Source organism: Salvelinus namaycush, unplaced genomic scaffold, assembly GCF_016432855.1.
Source record: "Salvelinus namaycush isolate Seneca unplaced genomic scaffold, SaNama_1.0 Scaffold94, whole genome shotgun sequence".
Taxonomy (NCBI): domain Eukaryota; kingdom Metazoa; phylum Chordata; class Actinopteri; order Salmoniformes; family Salmonidae; genus Salvelinus; species Salvelinus namaycush.
The window spans coordinates 377,859-397,294 of record NW_024061686.1 but is presented as its reverse complement, the minus strand read 5'-3'; the positions used below and the strand labels follow the sequence as shown (position 1 = coordinate 397,294).

The following is a 19,436-nucleotide window of genomic DNA, read 5'->3' as shown; positions in this document are numbered from 1 at the left end:
TTTTGATCAAACAGCCATGAAACTGTATTTTCGCTCTCCCTCAATTACCTATGCACATCAACAAGATCAACAACTAATGCTAGCCACAGCGAGATGAGCTAAAATCTACTGAGGGAACATTAGATAAACCCTCTCAAACTCTTTCAGCTAGTTGGCCGTCAAAATTGCCCTGATAAAAGTTGGGGAATAGTAGCCTGCTCGTCCTTCTGCAGCTTGCCTGTCAATGCAAGCATGTCCCTACCCTCGTTTTGACAACGGCATGGGAACTGGCCTGACCACCCTTTTGATCGATGTCAAATACATTTGATTGACAACTAAGAGATATGCTAACTGTGGATAACAGTCGTTCAAGTTCAGCATAGCTAGCTAACCAAATGACAGCTGCAGCATCTCTAGCTGTAGCCAACGAAAAACAACATGAGGGGGAAAAGTCGGTCACTCACCCACTCCTCCAATGAAATCACGGACAAGACATAGCCTATTTGTTTTTCGTTTTGTACGTGCAACTGCGCCCCAAACTGGCCACTGCTTTCTTAGGAGAAATATGGCCCTTTATAATGTCCACTTATGTACATAGGATGCTGTTGCATTTTAACATATTAAAACCAGAGATAAATAATATTACTCCAGCCGTTGTACTATGATTGCAGAGATGTGCACAATATGCTGCAACCAATATCAAAAAGTATTAACTCCAAATAACAACTTAGCTTTGGATTGTTGTAACATTTAAACTTAAAACATGTTTTAACTTTTTTACACTGCATGGATGACCGGTGCAGTTGATTGCAGCACTCAAAATACTGCATATTGTAGTTGAGTAGCCAACCTAGGTTACTGCTCAAATGTTGCTGTAATAGGCCTGCCTACATGTTAATCTTTCGTGTTGTGTTTTGTTGATGGTTTAGTTTTTTTGTTAATCATTGTCAAGCTTTAAAAACCGAAGTCAGACTGCAACATTTTAGAAGCCTAGCTAGGACTGTGGCATGTCTGTACACCCCCCTGGACTACCAAGAAATGTACTGGTGAATTATATTAATTATGCATTGAACTACATTCATATATTCTGCAAACAATGCCTTAGGTCATGGATTTTTTAGTAAAATATAACCTATTTTAAAAAAGTCTTGTAAAGTTGGTTTTGAAGCATGAACTGGGAATGTTATATTTTTGACTGATATGACCGTTTGTTTCATATCTGCAAAGTAGTTAAAAGGCTGTCAGTTCCACTGTAACACTGCCATAAATATTACAACCAAAATAACTTCCTAATTTGTTGGATATTATGTAGCACTTTATTCAAGTACATTTAGTTCTGTACACAGACAGGACATTCTGCACTTTAAGGCTGATCTAGCAGAAGGCAGCAGAGACCTTGCATTGGTGAAGACTTTAATGCTCTTTAAAGACTGATGGCAACATAATCAAAATCCATTATTAAAATGATAGGACATGCTTCTATATTGCTCTTTGTGATTTGATAAGTGTTTCATGTAAAAATGGTAGATAGTCTCGAGGACAAATGTTCCTTTCAGAATGGACAATGAAGTGGTATTCATTTCTATGGGGATATCATGGTTCTAAAATAATGACACATGCTTCAAAAACATAAGAAATCCCTTAAAAACCCAAGACATAACATGTACTGAAACATTTGGCTAAAGGAGAGGTAGTGGATAATTAAATGTACAAATGTGAACAGAGCAGAAGCAACTTTGGATTTAAACTATGGAACAGAACCCTATGGGGTTGGTTTCCCAGACACCAATTTAAGCATAGTTCTGGACTAAAGCTCCTTTTCCAGAATTTCCATTATACATTGAACATGCTTTTAAGTCTCGGACTAGGCTTAATCTGTGTCCAGAAAACTGTCCCTATAAGTCTGGATATGAGTGAACTAAAGCCTTACATGCTGACCACACCAATCGCGTTTATATCCCAGGACAAATTAGCTAGCAATAGCAAGCTAGCTAACTAAACTGACATAAATGTTTAATGCTTTTCGACCTATCCCCAAATGAATATAGTTGGTTCAGAGTTCGTTTTGATATTTCAACCTGCGTGTCCTGATTGCGTCTGGTGTGGGTGGACAAAATCAACATGCGCACGATGGCGCACGCACACGCACGGTCTGGTCAGCATGTTAGAGTGCCTCTACTTTAATGATGTTGAGCTGGGTTTCCTGTGGGGAGACTGTGATGTCTGAGTCCAGGTCAACAGAGGCCTGGGTGGGGGCCATACAGTCCTGGAGAGCTCCCTCTGTGCTGGTGCTGGGATAGTCTGTACTGTCTGTTCCTCTATAGGACTGTGTGTGTGACTGCGTGTATGTGGTGGCGTAAGACTGTGTGCATGAGGGCATGTGTGTTTGAGTGTGTGGCTGCTGTGTGTAGGCTGACGAGTAAGGCTGTGTGTGCGCCAGCGTGTATGTCGGGGTGTGTGTGAGCGTGAGGCTATCGGTGGTACTACTGATGCTGCCTGTCTGGAAGCCGTTGATGCCATGGGGGCTCTGTCCGGACAGTTTGAAGGTCTCTATGGTCTCTAGACTGGAGCTGTCCATCCCGTTGTAGCTGGGCTGGGCCTGGCTACACTGAGCATACCCTCCTTGGCTGAAGGGGAACGTGTCCTGGCTGTAGGAGGCAGAGCCTGAGGCAGGTAAGACCGGGGGTGGGGGAGTTTTGGGATGCTGTCGCTGCTGGTGGAGGCTGGTACAGGGTGCCTCCAGTCTGGAGGCCAGGGTCTGCAGGGTGCTGAGAATCTGCCTCTGGACCTGGGTCTGCTGGACCTGCTCCCTCTCCAGTCGGTACTGCTGCTCCACCAGCATGCGCACCGCCAGGCTCAGGCTGTGGATCTCAGAGCCCAGGGTCTGGACCTGCTCCTGGAGACCCCCACCACTCCCTCCCCCGCATCTCCCTCCAGCCTCCTGGTGAGCTGCCTGCTGAGGGCTGGGGTTCCTGTCTCTCCTGAGAAGGCCCTGGTTCATGCCCTGGCTCCCAGGGCTTTGGAGGCGGATGACAGGGCTACTACCCTGGGAGGTGGGTGGCGGTGGTGGGGGGTTGGGGAGCCGGATGCCCACACGGGGAGGAGCAGGGTGTGGGGAGCGGACAGCTTGGCCACCGACTCTCTGCTGGAACATGTGTCTGGGAACACTGGCTCCTTGCTGGCCATCCAAATTCCTCTGCAGAGTACAAGTCCATTGTAACATGGGTCAGTTGTAACAGGCTAAATATATCAAATTAAAACCTACTTAGAAAGCTGTTCCATGTGCCAATGATTGGTTAGTCTTTACATGACTATGAAGTTTAATTTAAAAACAAATTTATCCATCAATTATCTTTGGTTTCATTGACAGTTTTGAGGCCATGTTTTAAAATATATTTTTGCTGCCTCTCTATTTTTATTATTGACCTTTGGAACATTCTCTATGTATCGACACATATCTTATCGTGGTCCCGTGTGGCTCAGTTGGTAGAGCATGGCGCTTGCAACGCCAGGGTTGTGGGTTCAATTCCCACAGGGGGACCAGGGTTCAATTCCCACGGGGGGACCAGGATGAATATGTATGAACTTTCCAATTTGTAAGTCGCTCTGGATAAGAGCGTCTGCTAAATGACTTAAATGTAAATGTTATCAGTAAGATAAGGCCTTTTGATTGGTATAGTTGATGACAATAATTGTTGTATTTTTTCACAAGAATCCCAAGATTGGGGTTAGTTGTTGTAACTCATTGTTACAACTTACCCCTTTACCTAAAATGATATAGCATTTAGACACATGAACATATTTATATATATATATCAAATTTCACTTCTTTACATCAACGTTGGCAATGCAACTATGATAAAACCTTTGAAAAAAATGTAAAAGCCACATTTTTTCTTTTTGAACGCTAATACTAAATATAGTTTTTCAGCTATTCAGTTTCTGGTCAATATGACAAGCCTAAAAGATAACTCAATTTTGTGTATTTTCATCCATCTGTTTTAAATCATACCATTGTTGAATTACCCCTAATGTTTTACCATTAAAGACAGTGTTACAATTGTCCCTGCTATTGGGGTAACTTTCATACCTTGGGTCTAAGCCCGAATTGTGAAAAGTATACGTGTAACTGTAGCCTACCTTTAGTTAGCAGACAAAATGTAAGTTGTTCATGTGAAATTCTGAAATCTTTAAATCAAACAGTGTTCAATAAAGATGTTTAAAACAACTTCAAAATGTGTTACTACTGTCCCTGACCTCCCCTACTCATATACTGTAACAAAACACTTTAACTGTCATACTCTTTCCAAGAAATGAACAGAATTCCAACAAAAGGATGACCAAACACTCAGCGCATGCCACGTGTTGGGAGGAACTGCATTGCCTGAGGTAAACCGATCGAAACGAGTGTTTGCTCAACCTTTTGTTTGATTGAAAAGATGTACCACTGTTAAACTTTTGTAATGCTGTTCATTTCAATAGACAACTTAACGATAAATATTTGATTGTGACGACCCTCCCACTCTGTCTGCCAAATTCTTTCTCCTTGCTCTTGTTTTCCTTAATAGGATGCCAGTGGGCGGAGCCGGGAGGGTCGTCAGCTAAATGGGACACACCTGGGCTCGGGTGTGTCCCAGGATAAATACACCTCTTCCCCATTCATTGAGGAGACTCCCTCCATGCAGACACACTGTTAAGAGTTTGGTTATGGCAGTTTTATTTGGCACCTTTCAACAACCCTCATTATCACATTTATGCAATCACTCACTTACACACAATTGTTAATTGTATTTAGTTTACGTCAGTTAATAAATATATTTTGTTATTCCTTATCTCCATGTTGTCTCCCTTTTCTGTTAACTTCGAGCTGGTTCGTGACAAGTGGGGGCTCGTCTGGGATCTGAAGGTTGGTTCCTAGACATTTTGGCGTATAGCACTTTGCTGCATTATGGACTGACACTCGTGTCGTTGGGCTTACTAGTATGTGTGTTGTTTGGGAGAAAATGTGGCGTTAATGTTTGAGAACTCCGTAGGGGCTTTGTTTGCATCTTTTGTAACAGCTTTTGAGGTGTAATGTTTGGTGCCCAGTGTTGGTTGCCTTTTTTTGTTTGGTAAACTTGCTACTGCAGTGGATAGTTTGCTGTGCGCTGCGTTGGAGAGAGGACATTGGTTAGTTTCCAGGCCCCTACCCAGGCTGGAGACTCTTGCCCTACTTGCTGTTGGGACAGCGGTCTGAGGTGAGCACAATCGGCTGTGTACCTCAGTGGAAGATTTGGGAAGGGTAGTGAAACTTGCTACCAGGAGTTAGAGCTTTTCTTTTCCCCCTGTTAAGCTTAGTGACGTGTTTCACTTTGGAATATGTTGGGCATGGTTATTTTGTTTGTCTGTGGACTGAGCAGGTGTCTCGGGGGCACATCTGTGGCTTGGGGGAGTCTGCCAGCGTGCTGGGTGTCTTTTTTTTGTATTTTTTCCCCTTGCCAGCGGGCTACAGTGTGTAATTACCCACTCAAATCCGCATGAAGACTAGGGTTGAGTTATTGTATGTTTTGGGGAAGCTCCATATATCATCTCTCTTCTGTGGTGCCCAGTGTGGTTCATTTCTCTTGTGGTCTGGTGTTCTCAGCAGAGGGGAAGAGATTTTATTTATTTTTTTGTATTTGTGACTATGGCATCTTCCGTAGACACGGTCATTCACTTTCCATCAGAGGAACTGTTAGAATTATGTACTAAAGAACAGCTGTTGAAGATTACTTAACACTACAAAATTGAAATTAGTGAAATGTCAAATTGTTAGGTTGATATTGAAGGCCTCTGGAGTTGTGTTCTTGCAGTTACCACTGGGGCAGCTTCTGCTGAGTACTCGCTGTCTCCCCGTAACGTTACGGCTGCACCGTCTGTTAGCCCTAGTATTCTTTTTGAACAGCAGAAAGAACTGCTTCTGTTACAGCTAAAGGATGATTGGGTGAAGTATGAAAAGGAATTGCAATTTAAACAGGATTTGGAGCGTGCAAAAATAAAGCTGCAACCAAAGCGGCTTGAGTTGGTTAGGGAAGGAAAGCTCTCAGGAGAGTATGCGCTGGGAAGTTGACCCAGATTTACAGAGGGTTTGTTCCTCTTTTGGTCGTGCCCCGGACACATTTGATATTGTTGGGAACTTACAGTTCATTTCATTGTTTGAACGTGTTGCTGATGCTAGGAGTTGGCCTGATTCTGACCGTCCTTGTTGGTCCCCGGTTTTATGGGGATGAAGACCACCCTCCCACTCGGTCTGCCAAATTCTTTCTCTTTGCTCTTGTTTTCCTTAATAGGATGTCCGTGGGAGCCGGGAGGGTTGTCAGCGAAATGGGACACACCTGGGCTCGGGTGTGTCCCGGGATAAATATACCTCTTCCCCATTCATTGAGACTCCCTCCATGAAGACACACTTAGTTTGGTTGTGGCTGTTTTATTTGGCACCTTTCAACAACCCTCATTATCACATTTATGCAATCAATCACTCACTTACAATTAACAATTGTGTGTATTTAGTTTACGTCAGTTAATAAATATCTCCATGTTGTCTCCCTTTTTGTTACGAACTTTGAGCCGGTTTGTGACATTGATGAATCGACACCATTTAAAATAATTGTGTATATGACGGTGAGTTTCCTTCGCCTTGTACTCACCACTTGAGTAAGCCTCTGAGCGACTGGGTCATATGACTGTGGTTGATCTGCTGCCACAGGTCTCTGGACATCAGAACCAAGAGCATTAGACTGTTCTCTTCTCAGCAGAGCTGCTACCTGCTGGTAGGACTGATAAGAAGAGTCTCTTATCTGGGGGAAATAAAGATCCAATCAAAGCCTAGAAATGACATGATCACCACAGTAATAACACCTCTCATATGATCATTTGTTTCAAACCAGGGTTGTTCAGGAAGTGGAAACATTTTGAAATTGAGTGTACTGTGTGGGGGTACTACCTGAACATGTACAACAAGAAATGCAATTTATTTCACTGAAACATTTCAAAAGGATTGTAAATTTAGAGCTTGGGTACCCGTCTGTTTCTGCTACAATTCTACTCCTTGCCAATCCTTGACATGCAAAATAAGAAAAGGAGTGTAATGTTAGCAAAACAGGTTCTGGATTTATGTAAATTACACTGTTCTGAAAGATTTACCCAACATGTAGACTCCAGCATACTACAGGCCTTTTATGTATGGTCTTCCCCAGGCTTTCAAACAGAACGTGAGAAGCCTGAGCGGTATACTACAAAGCAGGATTAATGACTTAGCCAGCAACTTGCCTAAATATTTTGAAATAACGTTACATTTAGAAAGAGAAGCTTGAAATGGGCATCGTCTAATTGACAACCAAAAACATCTAAATTTAGATTTCTTAATGAACCAGGAAGTCAGTTCTGGTTTATCAAAGTTAGCTGGCTAACTCAATTGATCATGCTTTGGAATATTAGGGCTTCTGAGGCTATCCCCAGGCTAATTGTGCAGAGCGCATAAATGCCGAGGTTCGTTGATGAACTCAATGTGCTGTACTCAGTACAGGATCATAGGCCTAATTATATCCATTTGTACACTGCAAAATGACCTGAAGTAATCCCAAACCGATATTGTATTTGACAATACCAGAATAATGACATACCTCCATTACATTGAGACACTATCACATCTCTATTTATTGGTCTGAATATTTGGGATCAAATTTTCTTTATATATTTTTCTGAAATCTTTATTTTTTTAATATAAAAAAAAACAGTAGGCCAAATACAATTGCTTGCAGCCTCAATTTGGCCCACCGGCCGCCAGTTACCAACCCTTTCTGTATATATCTACTCAAACTTGATGTCTCTGCACCCTTTTTGGTCTTAGTGAATCACACGACTATGAGACGTGCCTACCTTTGCTCTATGAGACAAAGCCTTATCCAGAAGCCTTTTGCGTGCTGCCAGTATGGGGTTAGTAGCTGGAGAGGGCGTGGCTCTCTTACGCATGTAGGCCCCTGTCACAGTCACAGCCGCTGCTCCTGCGGGTGGAAGACCCCTCTGTTGAGAGTTCTGAGCCAATGATGTGACACTGACAATCTGGATGTCCTTATCCTCATCCTCCTTCTTGTTCCCTTCCTCCTGTTTCTCTGTCCTGTTGCTCTGTCCTCTGCTGGCGCCTTCACCTCCTGTCCCAGACGGCCCCTGACCCCTGACTTCAGGAGGAGTGGACCCAGGACACTGTTTGGCGAACTCTGATGCCGCAACATAGCCTGCGTGGCGTGACGCCTCCCGCAGTAGATTCCGTATTTGCTGGTCATTCCAGCCCTCCCGGCTTCCACCATCTCCCCTCCCTGGCCCAACCCCAGGTGTGGTCTGTGGGTCTGGGGCTGCAGCACTTTCACCACCCCTCTGGACCTTCTTCCTCTGGAACTCCTTGAGGTACAGGTAGATGGCCTGGGCAGACACCCGGATGTTCTCCAGCTCCAGCACCGCCTTGATCTTGCGGAAGCTCAAGCCCGCCTGCCGCAGCTCCACCACCTTGCGCTTGGCAGCATCGTCCAGACGGCCCATGGTTGGTCACTCACTCCAGGCTGCTCCACTGGAAGAGCCCTTCTCCAATCGGGACTTAGGCTACTTCTATCTGTTGAGAGACAGAGAATTCACTACTAACTGTAGTAAATAGGGCACTTGGAATTAGACTTTCAAACATAAATACATTAGGCTAGTGTAGTTAAACTGATCAGAAATCACACAGATGGCACCAATTCTATCACATAATCTTCTTCACCTGAAACCTCACATTGATAGCTAGACTGACATTAAAAGCAATTTAACTTGTGAAGGACAGGACTCCAGGCAAAATTGACTGATTATTTTTGGCAAAATACATAAATTATTAGCTAGATTTAATAAGCTAAAAAAATAATAATACATAAGCCAATAGAACACGGCTGGCAGTGTATCCTAGCCTCTGCCACAGACTTCCACCTGAACTAAGCTTGGAAGCCGTAGCGTAGTCTACCTTCATTACTCCACCTATACCAGCAGTCTAGCATCAACGTTGGGACACTGTGTAGTGTCCACTGTCTAGCTAGTAAATATTTGAGCTAGATAGCATCAAACCTGTCCCACAATGTGAACACATAGCCTAACGGTCCTAACCTAACGTTGAAAAAAGGAAAGGATTTTATCTACATAGCTAACTAACGTGAGCTAGTTCTAGCTAAGAATTTTTGATCGTGGTGCCAACTCACCTCAATACGATACTGCACGTTTTCAGCTAATTTGAAAATAACCCATATCGTTTCCTTTAGTGTGCTAGCTAAATCGTTAGGGGAAAACATACATTTTTATCAAGTAACTATTAGCTAACCTTACTGGTAGAACCAGTGGTCGAGGGTTGATAGCTAGCTAAAGATTTTCATATGAATGTTGACAAAAGAGAAAAAGTGGAAAACGTCATTTAGGCGACTACGTCATCATTACGCGTCAGATTTAGCACAGAGGAACGAGTGGTTGAGCCTGCATCCGACTCGAACGAAATGTACGTATTCTGGGTTTATATAACTATTTCTATTCCATATTACGATCTTCTCAATGTTGACCATTTTGGCATTACATTAGATACATTTTAACGCTTGAGCTACATCAACAGAGCAGGGCACAACGTTGCTAATTAGCTATCGTTTCTGGCCTTGCTTGTTCTATGAATGGAGCAAGGCAATGGCGGTCGCATAAACGCAACATATAAACAGTTAGATAGCATTTGAAGATGAAGAACTTAATACTAATGCTGTTCGGAGCGATCTTACTAGTACTGTGTCTACACTTTCTCGCACACTGCACGAGCTAGTTTATGTCCATACTAACTAGTTCTCTTAATTAGCCCTACATTCTGATTATTTAGCTAACGCTAACGTTAGCTAAATCACAATTGTATTTAACCAACATTGGAGAGCAAGCTAGATAGTTTATTGGTGATGAATGAATAAGACTGTTATACTGCAACTGCCCCTGGCTTATTTTACAATGCAACTTATTAGCAAATTAGCAGCATTTGTCATGTATTCATTATCTTTTTAATTGCATCTAACTAACTTAATTGACATCTTTTTTTCCACTTACTTAGGGCACCGTCACCCACAAAGCGTAAGGAGGAGGAAAAGTCAAAGGACAGGGGAAAAGAGAAGACTGCCACTAAGGAAGGGGGGGACAAGGAGAGAGGCAGGGAGAAGGGCCACAAACGACGCAGTGCATCCACTGGGAGCAGCAGCAGGTGAGATGCCTCCCCTTGCTCTTTCAGACTATGTACAGTCTTTAACTACCTCAAACAGTGCTTTAGGACACACTAGCTAGGGCTTTTCACACTGCTAAGCCAAGCTGGAATGCCCTATGTTCCAAAGTGGGCCAAGAGGTTAATTGGACACGAATGTCAGATGGTACCTCCCTGTTTTGCTCAGTTTCCTTCGATTGTGTGCCTAATGAACACAACCCTTGTTGCTGGCCTGTTTGTATGTATATCTTACTACCCAGCTCCAGCAGCAGCTCTGGCTCCAGCTCTGGTTCCTCCAGCGGCTCTAGTTCCTCTGGCACCAGCCGCTCTGGGTCTTCCCGGTCCAGCTCCTCCAGCTCATCTAGTTCCTCTGGGTCGCCCGATCCCGGCCGCCGCCGCCACGACAACCGTCGCCGCTCCCGCTCCGCGTGAGTACTAGCTGATACGTTGTGATTGTGGTGCTAAACAGTGTCTGCTCATCAGGACAATCCCTGGGTTCACATAGTATTTGAAATCGTCCAAATATTTTATCTTAGTCTAGGACAATGGAACCAGTGGCACACACTGAACATAGTTGAAATATGTAAAATACTATTTGAACCCTAGGTCTGGTTGAGAATGCCGTTTTATCATGATCAAAATGGTTCAGTTGTGGGAAAAACTACAAGTTTGTCCCGCTTTAAACAGTGTCTTTTCACTTAGTAAACTCTCATGGTTTTGTAATGACTGTCCATTGTGCTATAGGTCCAAAACACAGAAGAAGGGAGATGACAAGGAGCGAAGGAGAAGGAGCCCAAGCCCCAAGCCCACCAAAGTTCACTTAGGAAGACTGACCAGAAATGTGACCAAGGTGAGGGACTACACGACACGGCTCATCCTAGCTGTGTTTCTGGGCTTACTACAGTTGGTGTGCAAGTGTAAATAAACCCAAATTCAACAACGGGAATTCTGTATGTAAAATGTATAGATATTTTTGAAGTCACACTTTACTTGAAGGTGGTATAATACACAAGGAATTCATAACACCTTTCTGAGTGTTGCAGTCAAACATTAATAACAACCTTCATAACACCTTTCTGAGTGTTGCAGTCAAACATTAATAACAACCTTCATAACACCTTTCTGAGTGTTGCAGTCAATCATTAATAACAACCTTCATAACACCTTTCTGAGTGTTGCAGTCAAACATTAATAACAACCTTCATAACACCTTTCTGAGTGTTGCAGTCAATCATTAATAACAACCTTCATAACACCTTTCTGAGTGTTGCAGTCAATCATTAATAACAACCTTCATAACACCTTTCTGAGTGTTGCAGTCAATCATTAATAACAACCTTCATAACACCTTTCTGAGTGTTGCAGTCAATCATTAATAACAACCTTCATAACACCTTTCTGAGTGTTGCAGTCAATCATTAATAACAACCTTCATAACACCTTTCTGAGTGTTGCAGTCAATCATTAATAACAACCTTCATAACACCTTTCTGAGTGTTGCAGTCAATCATTAATAACAACCTTCATAACACCTTTCTGAGTGTTGCAGTCAATCATTAATAACAACCTTCATAACACCTTTCTGAGTGTTGCAGTCAATCATTAATAACAACCTTCATAACACCTTTCTGAGTGTTGCAGTCAAACATTAATAACAACCTTCATAACACCTTTCTGAGTGTTGCAGTCAATCATTAATAACAACCTTCATAACACCTTTCTGAGTGTTGCAGTCAAACATTAATAACAACCTTCATAACACCTTTCTGAGTGTTGCAGTCAATCATTAATAACAACCTTCATAACACCTTTCTGAGTGTTGCAGTCAAACATTAATAACAACCTTCATAACACCTTTCTGAGTGTTGCAGTCAATCATTAATAACAACCTTCATAACACCTTTCTGAGTGTTGCAGTCAATCATTAATAACAACCTTCATAACACCTTTCTGAGTGTTGCAGTCAATCATTAATAACAACCTTCATAACACCTTTCTGAGTGTTGCAGTCAAACATTAATAACAACCTTCATAACACCTTTATCATTCACAAGGAGTTTTCAAAATAAAATATCAAATAGATATTCATTTATCCGTTGTTCAATGGAAATGTGTGTTTTTAGTGCCACTGTACCAAACCCTCTGACACACTATTGACATAACAGGCTGGGAGCAGCACAGTGTTAGCGGTCAGTAGCAGTTGTGTATCCTCTCATGATCTCACAATTTTGCAGGGTGCTTGGAATTGTCAATATTATTGTATTGAATTATGAACTCTTTGAAGATATCCGGGAGAAGGCAGTTCTGAAGTTAACAGAGTAACTGGCCTCGAGCGAATTCTGAAGCACCAATCGTATGTTAGGCTTACAGCAGGTTCTTTTACAGAATAAGCCAGGAACATTAGGGGGTTAGGTACTGTGGCTGTAAAAATACATATTATTGTTGTACAGTGGATAAATAAAGATATATGCACACACACATTACCGGTCAAAAAGTTTAGAACACCTACTATTGCATGTGTTTTTCTTTATTTTTACTGTTTTCTACATTGTAGAATAATAGTGAAGACATAAACTATGAAATAACACATATGGAATCATGTAGTAACCAAAACAGTGTTAAACAAATCAAAATATTTTTTATATTTAAGATTCTTCAAATACTCACCCTTTACCTTGATGACAGCTTTGTATACTCTTGGCATTCTCTCAACCAGCTTCACCTGGAATGCTTTTCCAACAGTCTTGAAAGAGTTCCCACATATGCTGAGCACTTGTTGGCTACTTTTCCTTCACTCTGCGGTCAGACTCATCCCAAACCAGTAAAAAAAATTGAGGTTGTGTGATTGTGGAGGCTAGGTCATCTGATGCAGCACTCCATCACTCTCCTTCTTGGTAAAATAGCCCTTACACAGCCTGGAGGTGTGTTGGGTCATTATCCTGTTGAAAAACGAATGACGAAGTCCAAACCAGATGGGATGGCATGGCATATCGCTGCAGAATGCTGTGGTAGCCATGCTGGTTAAGTGTGCCTTGAATTATAAATACATCACTGACAGTGTCACCAGCAAAGCACCATCACACTACCTCCTCCATGCTTCACGGTGGGAAATACACATGCAGAGATCATCCGTTCACCCACACCGTATCTCACAAAGACACGGCGGTTGGAACCAAAATTCTCAAATTTGGACTCCAGACCAAAAGACAAATTTCCATCAGTTTAATGTCCATTGCTCGTGTTTCTTGGCCCAAGCAAGTATCTTCTTCTTATTGGTGACCTTTATTAGTGGTTTCTTTGCAGCAATTCGACCATGAAGGCCTGATTCACACTCCCTCCTCTGAACAGTTGATGTTGAGATGTGTCTGTTACTTGAACTTTGTGAAGCATTTATTTGGGCTGCAACCTGAAGTGCAGTTAACTCTAATGAACTTATCCTCTGCAGCAGAGGTAACTCTGGGTCTTCCTTTCCTGTGGCGGTTCTCATGAGAGCCAGTTTCATCATAGAGCTTGATGTTTTTTACGACTGCACTTGGAGAAATTTTCAAAGTTCTTGAAATGTTCCGTATTGACTGACCTTTATGTCTTAAAGTAATGATGGACAGTTGTTTCTGTTTGCCTATTTGAGCTGTTCTTGACATAATATGGACTTGGTCTTTAACCAAATAGGGCTGTCTTCTGTATATCCCCCTACCTTGTCACAACACAACTGATTGGCTCAAACACATTAAGAAGGAAAGAAATTCTGCAAATTAACTTAACAAGGCACACCTGTTAAGTGAAGTGCATTCCAGGTGACTACTTCATGAAGCTGGTTGAGAGAATGCCACGGGTGTGCAAAGCTGTCATCAAGGCAAAGGGTGGCTATTTGAAGAATCTCAAATATATATATTTTTTTACTTTTTTTGCTTACTACATGATTCCATAGGTTATTTCATAGTTTTGATGTCTTCACTATTATTCTACAATGTCGAAAATAGTAAAAATAAATAAGAAGCCATGAATGAGTAGGTGTTCTAAAACTGTATATATTGATATTTTGGGATATTGAAATATATTTCACAGCGGTTTAGATGGTAAAATGATTCTCTACACTATAGCCTACATTGCTTGTTTTGTCACATAAACTGAAATGAGTTGACCATTTTAGTATTTTAGCAGCTATGTATAGCGGAGTGATTTCTACATGTTGCGCCGTAAAGTAAAAATGTACTTACTCTCTTTGAATGAGTTGTATGTCGAGACCATGCCATCAGAGATAAATGTTGGAAGTCATTTTGATCTTCTGTTGAACAGGACCACATCCAGGAGATCTTTGCCACCTACGGCAAGATCAAGATGATTGACATGCCAGTGGAGAGGCTCCACCCAAACCTGTCCCGGGGCTACGCCTATGTGGAGTTCGAGACTCCAGAGGAGGCCCAGAAGGCCCTGAAACACATGGATGGTGGTACGAGGGCATCTTGGGCATGTTCACTAGGCCACAGCGTAGTAGAATGTTTTGCAAATGAAAATGAGCAATTCTTATTGGACAAGTTCAGATAGTTCCTCTTGGTTTCTGGTCATTTCGTGCCTACTGAACACAACCTTGTAGACTGTAACAATAACAGACCTGGTACATACTTTTTTGAGCTACAAGTAATACATTCGCATTGTAGCCAATTAAACCTGTCTGTTACACTGGTTGCCCGAACAGCACGTGACTGGAGATTAGCTGTGAGAGGCTTTTTAATTTTCTCCCAGTCGATGTGTGACTCACAAAGGATAAACGCTTAGTGGTTTGTGCTTCGTCCGTGATAACAGCTTCCAGTGGAGCAGCTAAAAACATACAATGATTGTGTTCTTTCATGCGAACGCTACGTCCCTAATGTATCATTTCTGGAAGACAGTGCAGAGCCTTTGTTGGACTATTGGCTAACCCCTTGTACTGCTTTGTGTCCGTCTGAAATCTCAATGTTTTGTAGTTTAGATACATTTTAACAGATGTTTCTAGCATGACGTTGAGGTTTGTGCGTATTTCTGTCTTTCCTCTGTTCCAAGGTCAGATTGATGGTCAGGAGATCACCACCTCTGCTGTGCTGGCTCCAAGGATACGCCCTCCCCCTCGCAGACAGTCACCCCCACGCAGAATGCCCCCACCTCCCCCCATGTGGCGCCGCACCCCACCTCGCATGAGGAGAAGGTTAGTGTTGGCCCTGGTCTGATGGCCCGAGCCCTGGTGGTTTGATAGCCCTGCTCTGATAGCTCTAGCCCATGTTATGGTGACCTGGACGTCCTGGATTTATAGTACAATACTGGTAACAAATACTTGCTTCAATGACCAATTTCAACAGTAATTTGAATCCTCCAATCTGACCTACTGTCCTGAGAACATTCCTGTAGTGTTTAATTCTCTACTCCTAGCGCCTCTAGCTTCTTGTGGTGTAATATGTTGACCTCTTGGTAGTTTTTTCAAATGATGCAATATAAAGGTACTTTACTGACACGTGATGCTTTGTTTACCTGCAGGTCTCGGTCACCAAGGAGACGGTCCCCCGTGCGCCGACGCTCCAGGTCCCCGGGGCGCAGACGTCATCGTTCCCGCTCCAGTTCCAACTCCTCACGGTAGAGGAACAACGCTACCCCCCCCGCCCGCTCACCCCAACAACCCAGGGTGAATGTATTTTCCATGATTACTTGCATCCTGTCCCCTCTTCTCTTCTTGAAAATGCACTGGAGGACAAAATCAGAATGTTCCTTCTCCTCCATTGTGCTTTGAGGTGGCGAGAAGAGAGGATGAAAGGAATCAAGGAAATACAATTGAGCTTGTACCTCAAAAGAATTTGTCTGAAGTGAACAGTCTAGTTTTTTTGTTTGTCTCATTACGTTTTTCCAATTTTCATTTTAAGGTTCCCACACAGTCGTTCAGATTACTTGTTGATCGTCATATCCTTTGTTATCCATTCAGAGCTCAGGCTTTGTTTTAGTACTAATGATTTGCTCAAGATGTGTAGCCTGTCTTTTCACCACTGTGTACTGATTTTGTACATGCTTTGAAAATAAAAAGGAAGAAACTTCAACCTCAAACTGTTTGTCAATTTCTATATAAGTCTATATGCCAGTCTATGTTTATTGACTAGCTAGAGACACATTTCTATATTTCGCCATATAAGAAACACATGCACACATTTAAAACCGTACGCTACTTTTCCCTTTATTGATAAAATGTCTAGCACAACTAGCTGTGTTTCTTTTGAACACTTTACACATTTTTGAATTCCACCTCTGTAAACGTCCTTTCCCTGATGACACTAGTGGAGGAGCAGTGTGATTTCATACAAGCGCACTTGTTTCTACAGTTCCTTGCCTCCGATCCTCAATTGCCTTTGACCTTTTTCAAAAGGAGGCGAGTAGAGGACATGAGGAAGGGAGAATATCTCATTGAGATTCTCCCATGATTAGTGTAGTAAGGTTTAAACTTCTCCAGGAGAGGGCATTGTCTTCATATACAACTGGTTTATTTTAGCACACCTGTGTGTTCAGTCGAGCACAGAACGCTTTGCACCATTCTTCAACAGTCTTACTGGTATGTTTGCTCTTGTTCAGTGGGTGTGACGGGATATGACCTGATTGATATGGGTGTGACCATTGGAATCTCAAAACGTATGCAGCACGTCATACTAAATCGCCCTCTGGGCTATATAATCACATCATTCTTCAACTGATTGTTCAGAACCGTCCGTTTCTGTTGAAATAAGTTATTGTAATTGGGGGAAAAGCCATTGATTCAACAGATAACCATGTGTCTGATTAGTGTAGTTCACGTTGACGACAAAAGTTTGTATTGTAGTTATGATGGTGATGGAGCTCATGCTCTTCTCTTTTATTCTGTGTGATGACAACACCCCCCAAAGACCACACAGTGGGCCACACTGTAGTGCTACACGGTGACAAACGTTTCCCCACCAAATTGTTAGGGCCTACATAAAGCTGTCCCAACAGCAGAGCTTTCTTTTCAGCACCATGGAGTGAATCCTTACCACCACTACACCTGGCTATCAGCGGAGCCTTGTCTGGCAGCGAAACAGTTCATTCAGCCTCGTGTACTGTCTTTTAAAAACCATAGCTGATATGGCTGACTTGCTTAAACAAATGTGTTTACTACTGACTCCTTGTGGATTTGTGTAAGTTGATATAAACTGCATTGTGCTTCAATAATAATGAGTTTTGACTTTTGAACCACACACATTAAATTTATGTTCAGTAAATTCAGAATGTTATTCTTATATCATTAACACTTAGCTCTAAGTATAAGCAAGTGCAAGCAAACGAGCTGTGACGAGGCAGGCCTATTGGTTCAGCACTTTAGAAATGAACACTGACAGAAATTCAAGATAGATGTTAGTTCAGATAAATTCAGCAACATGTTGAGGCTTTAACTTTACTCTTGTTTAATTCACCACACAGTGAGAGGGAGAGACTCGGTTAGCCTACCGTTTGAGGTATTTTATTAGGCCTATCTTGTCTGAAAAGGAAGGAAAATACAATCATGAGGATCCACTTTTATATACAATATACCGACGCACAGACAGCGCATTGCGCATACAAAACAACCCTCGCAATATCAACTGGAATTACATGGGTCTATTACTGACATTTTTGTTGAAAACAAATATTTGAAAGGGAGGAGACTGTCATTGGTAAACATGGTTACAGACCCAACAACATTATATAGTATTTCCTCCTCGTCAAGAAAAGCACATGAGCTAATTATAATACACAAAGTAAGCAAAACAATTAAATAATTCCAACATTGTCTAAAATGATGAAGAAGATACTAATGAGATAGACCTATATAAGCAATAGGCCAATAACAATTGAGATGTAGAAACTATGGCATAAGGGAACGATGAGCGCATAAGAGGCAGTCTGTAATTTTGATTAATACAATGAGTGAGCTAAGATGGACGTAGTCAATATAACTTTTTGTTCAGCACTTTTGAAATGTACAGCGACAGATTTCAGAACATGGTCCGTTCTTCCAGTATTCTCCCTGTACACCAAGTCAGAACCGTATGATAAATAAAGGGGGCATATAGGGGCATATAAGCAGACAATGAAAGCTCTTACAATATTAGATGATGACATTTCTCTAAAACAGGGTATAGGCTACCTGTGCACCACTAAGTCAGAACAGTAGGCTAAGTTCTGAGGGTGAAAGGGACCAAATTATTAGGGTGAGGCACATGGGCTACTAACAGCTTGCTGCACTTACTTACTATTTTCCTATTTGGTCTTAAAAAGAGATTACAGTACATTACAGGATATTGATAGATTCATATGATGAGTCAATAAAGATTAATTCCCTCATATGGACCTCTAGGCTAGAGTACATTTACATATCAAACACAGCCTTTTATCATTAATTTATTTAATTAGGCAAGTTAGTTAAGAACAAATTCTTATTTACAATAACAGTCTAGGAACAGTGGGTTAACTGCCTTGTTCAGGGGCATAACAACAGACTTTAACTTGTCAGCTCAGCTATTTGATCTGGCAACCTTTCAGTTACTGGCCCAACGCTCTAACCACTCGGCTACCTGCTGCCCAATGTGATCATCCCTGTGTTATTATTATTTTACTACTTATGTTTTACAATTCCAGTTGTAATTTGTAGCATTGTATTGTAAAAGGTAACCTTATAAACAAATTCTGACTATTAATCAGGTTGTTTATTTTTTATATATATTTTCCTTTTTTTATTGAATATTTAAAACATACAATATACTTGCAGTGAAGCCGGTCAACAATTACATCACGTTGGTTATCTAACAGCCTCCCATCCAGAGCGACACACAGAAGCAACCAGGGTCAATGCCCTGCTCAAGGACACATCGACAGATCTCCCATCAGCCTTCCAAGAACCCCCCCACAATTCTCCAAGAACTGCCCCTCAACCATCCAAGACCCCCCCTCCAAAATAATTCCATTCCCCACCCCCAAGACCTTCCCCCAACGCACCAACAACCAACAATATGGACAAAAGAGAAAAAAGACAAAGATAAAGGACAACAAACATCATAACAGCAAGGCCAACCTTATATGTTTGACTGCATGTATGGCAATATTTTCATGTGTGTGTGTCCGTGTATGTGTGCATTTGAATGAGTGTGTGTATATTGCATGTGTACAAACACCTGCATGGCATCAGCCTCAGGCAAAC

General features: G+C 42.0%; 2 protein-coding genes across 2 annotated transcripts; one reads left to right on the top strand and one right to left on the bottom strand.

Moving 5' to 3' along the window:
* Window positions 1–2,052: 2,052 nt before the first annotated feature.
* LOC120043490 lies at window positions 2,053–9,417 on the bottom strand. The gene is made up of 4 exons (XM_038988084.1): window positions 9,216–9,417; window positions 7,876–8,602; window positions 6,645–6,794; window positions 2,053–3,175 (listed from the first exon to the last, which is right to left on the bottom strand). The coding sequence occupies exons 2-4, from the start codon at window positions 8,530–8,532 to the stop codon at window positions 2,144–2,146; spliced, it is 1,839 nt and encodes a 612-aa protein (XP_038844012.1). The 5' UTR covers window positions 8,533–8,602; window positions 9,216–9,417; the 3' UTR covers window positions 2,053–2,143.
* LOC120043491 (RNA-binding protein with serine-rich domain 1-like) lies at window positions 9,395–16,293 on the top strand. The gene is made up of 7 exons (XM_038988085.1): window positions 9,395–9,505; window positions 10,091–10,237; window positions 10,495–10,662; window positions 10,979–11,084; window positions 14,531–14,684; window positions 15,275–15,416; window positions 15,743–16,293. Coding segments are annotated over exons 1-7 (819 nt in total). The 5' UTR covers window positions 9,395–9,503; the 3' UTR covers window positions 15,843–16,293.
* Window positions 16,294–19,436: the final 3,143 nt, after the last annotated feature.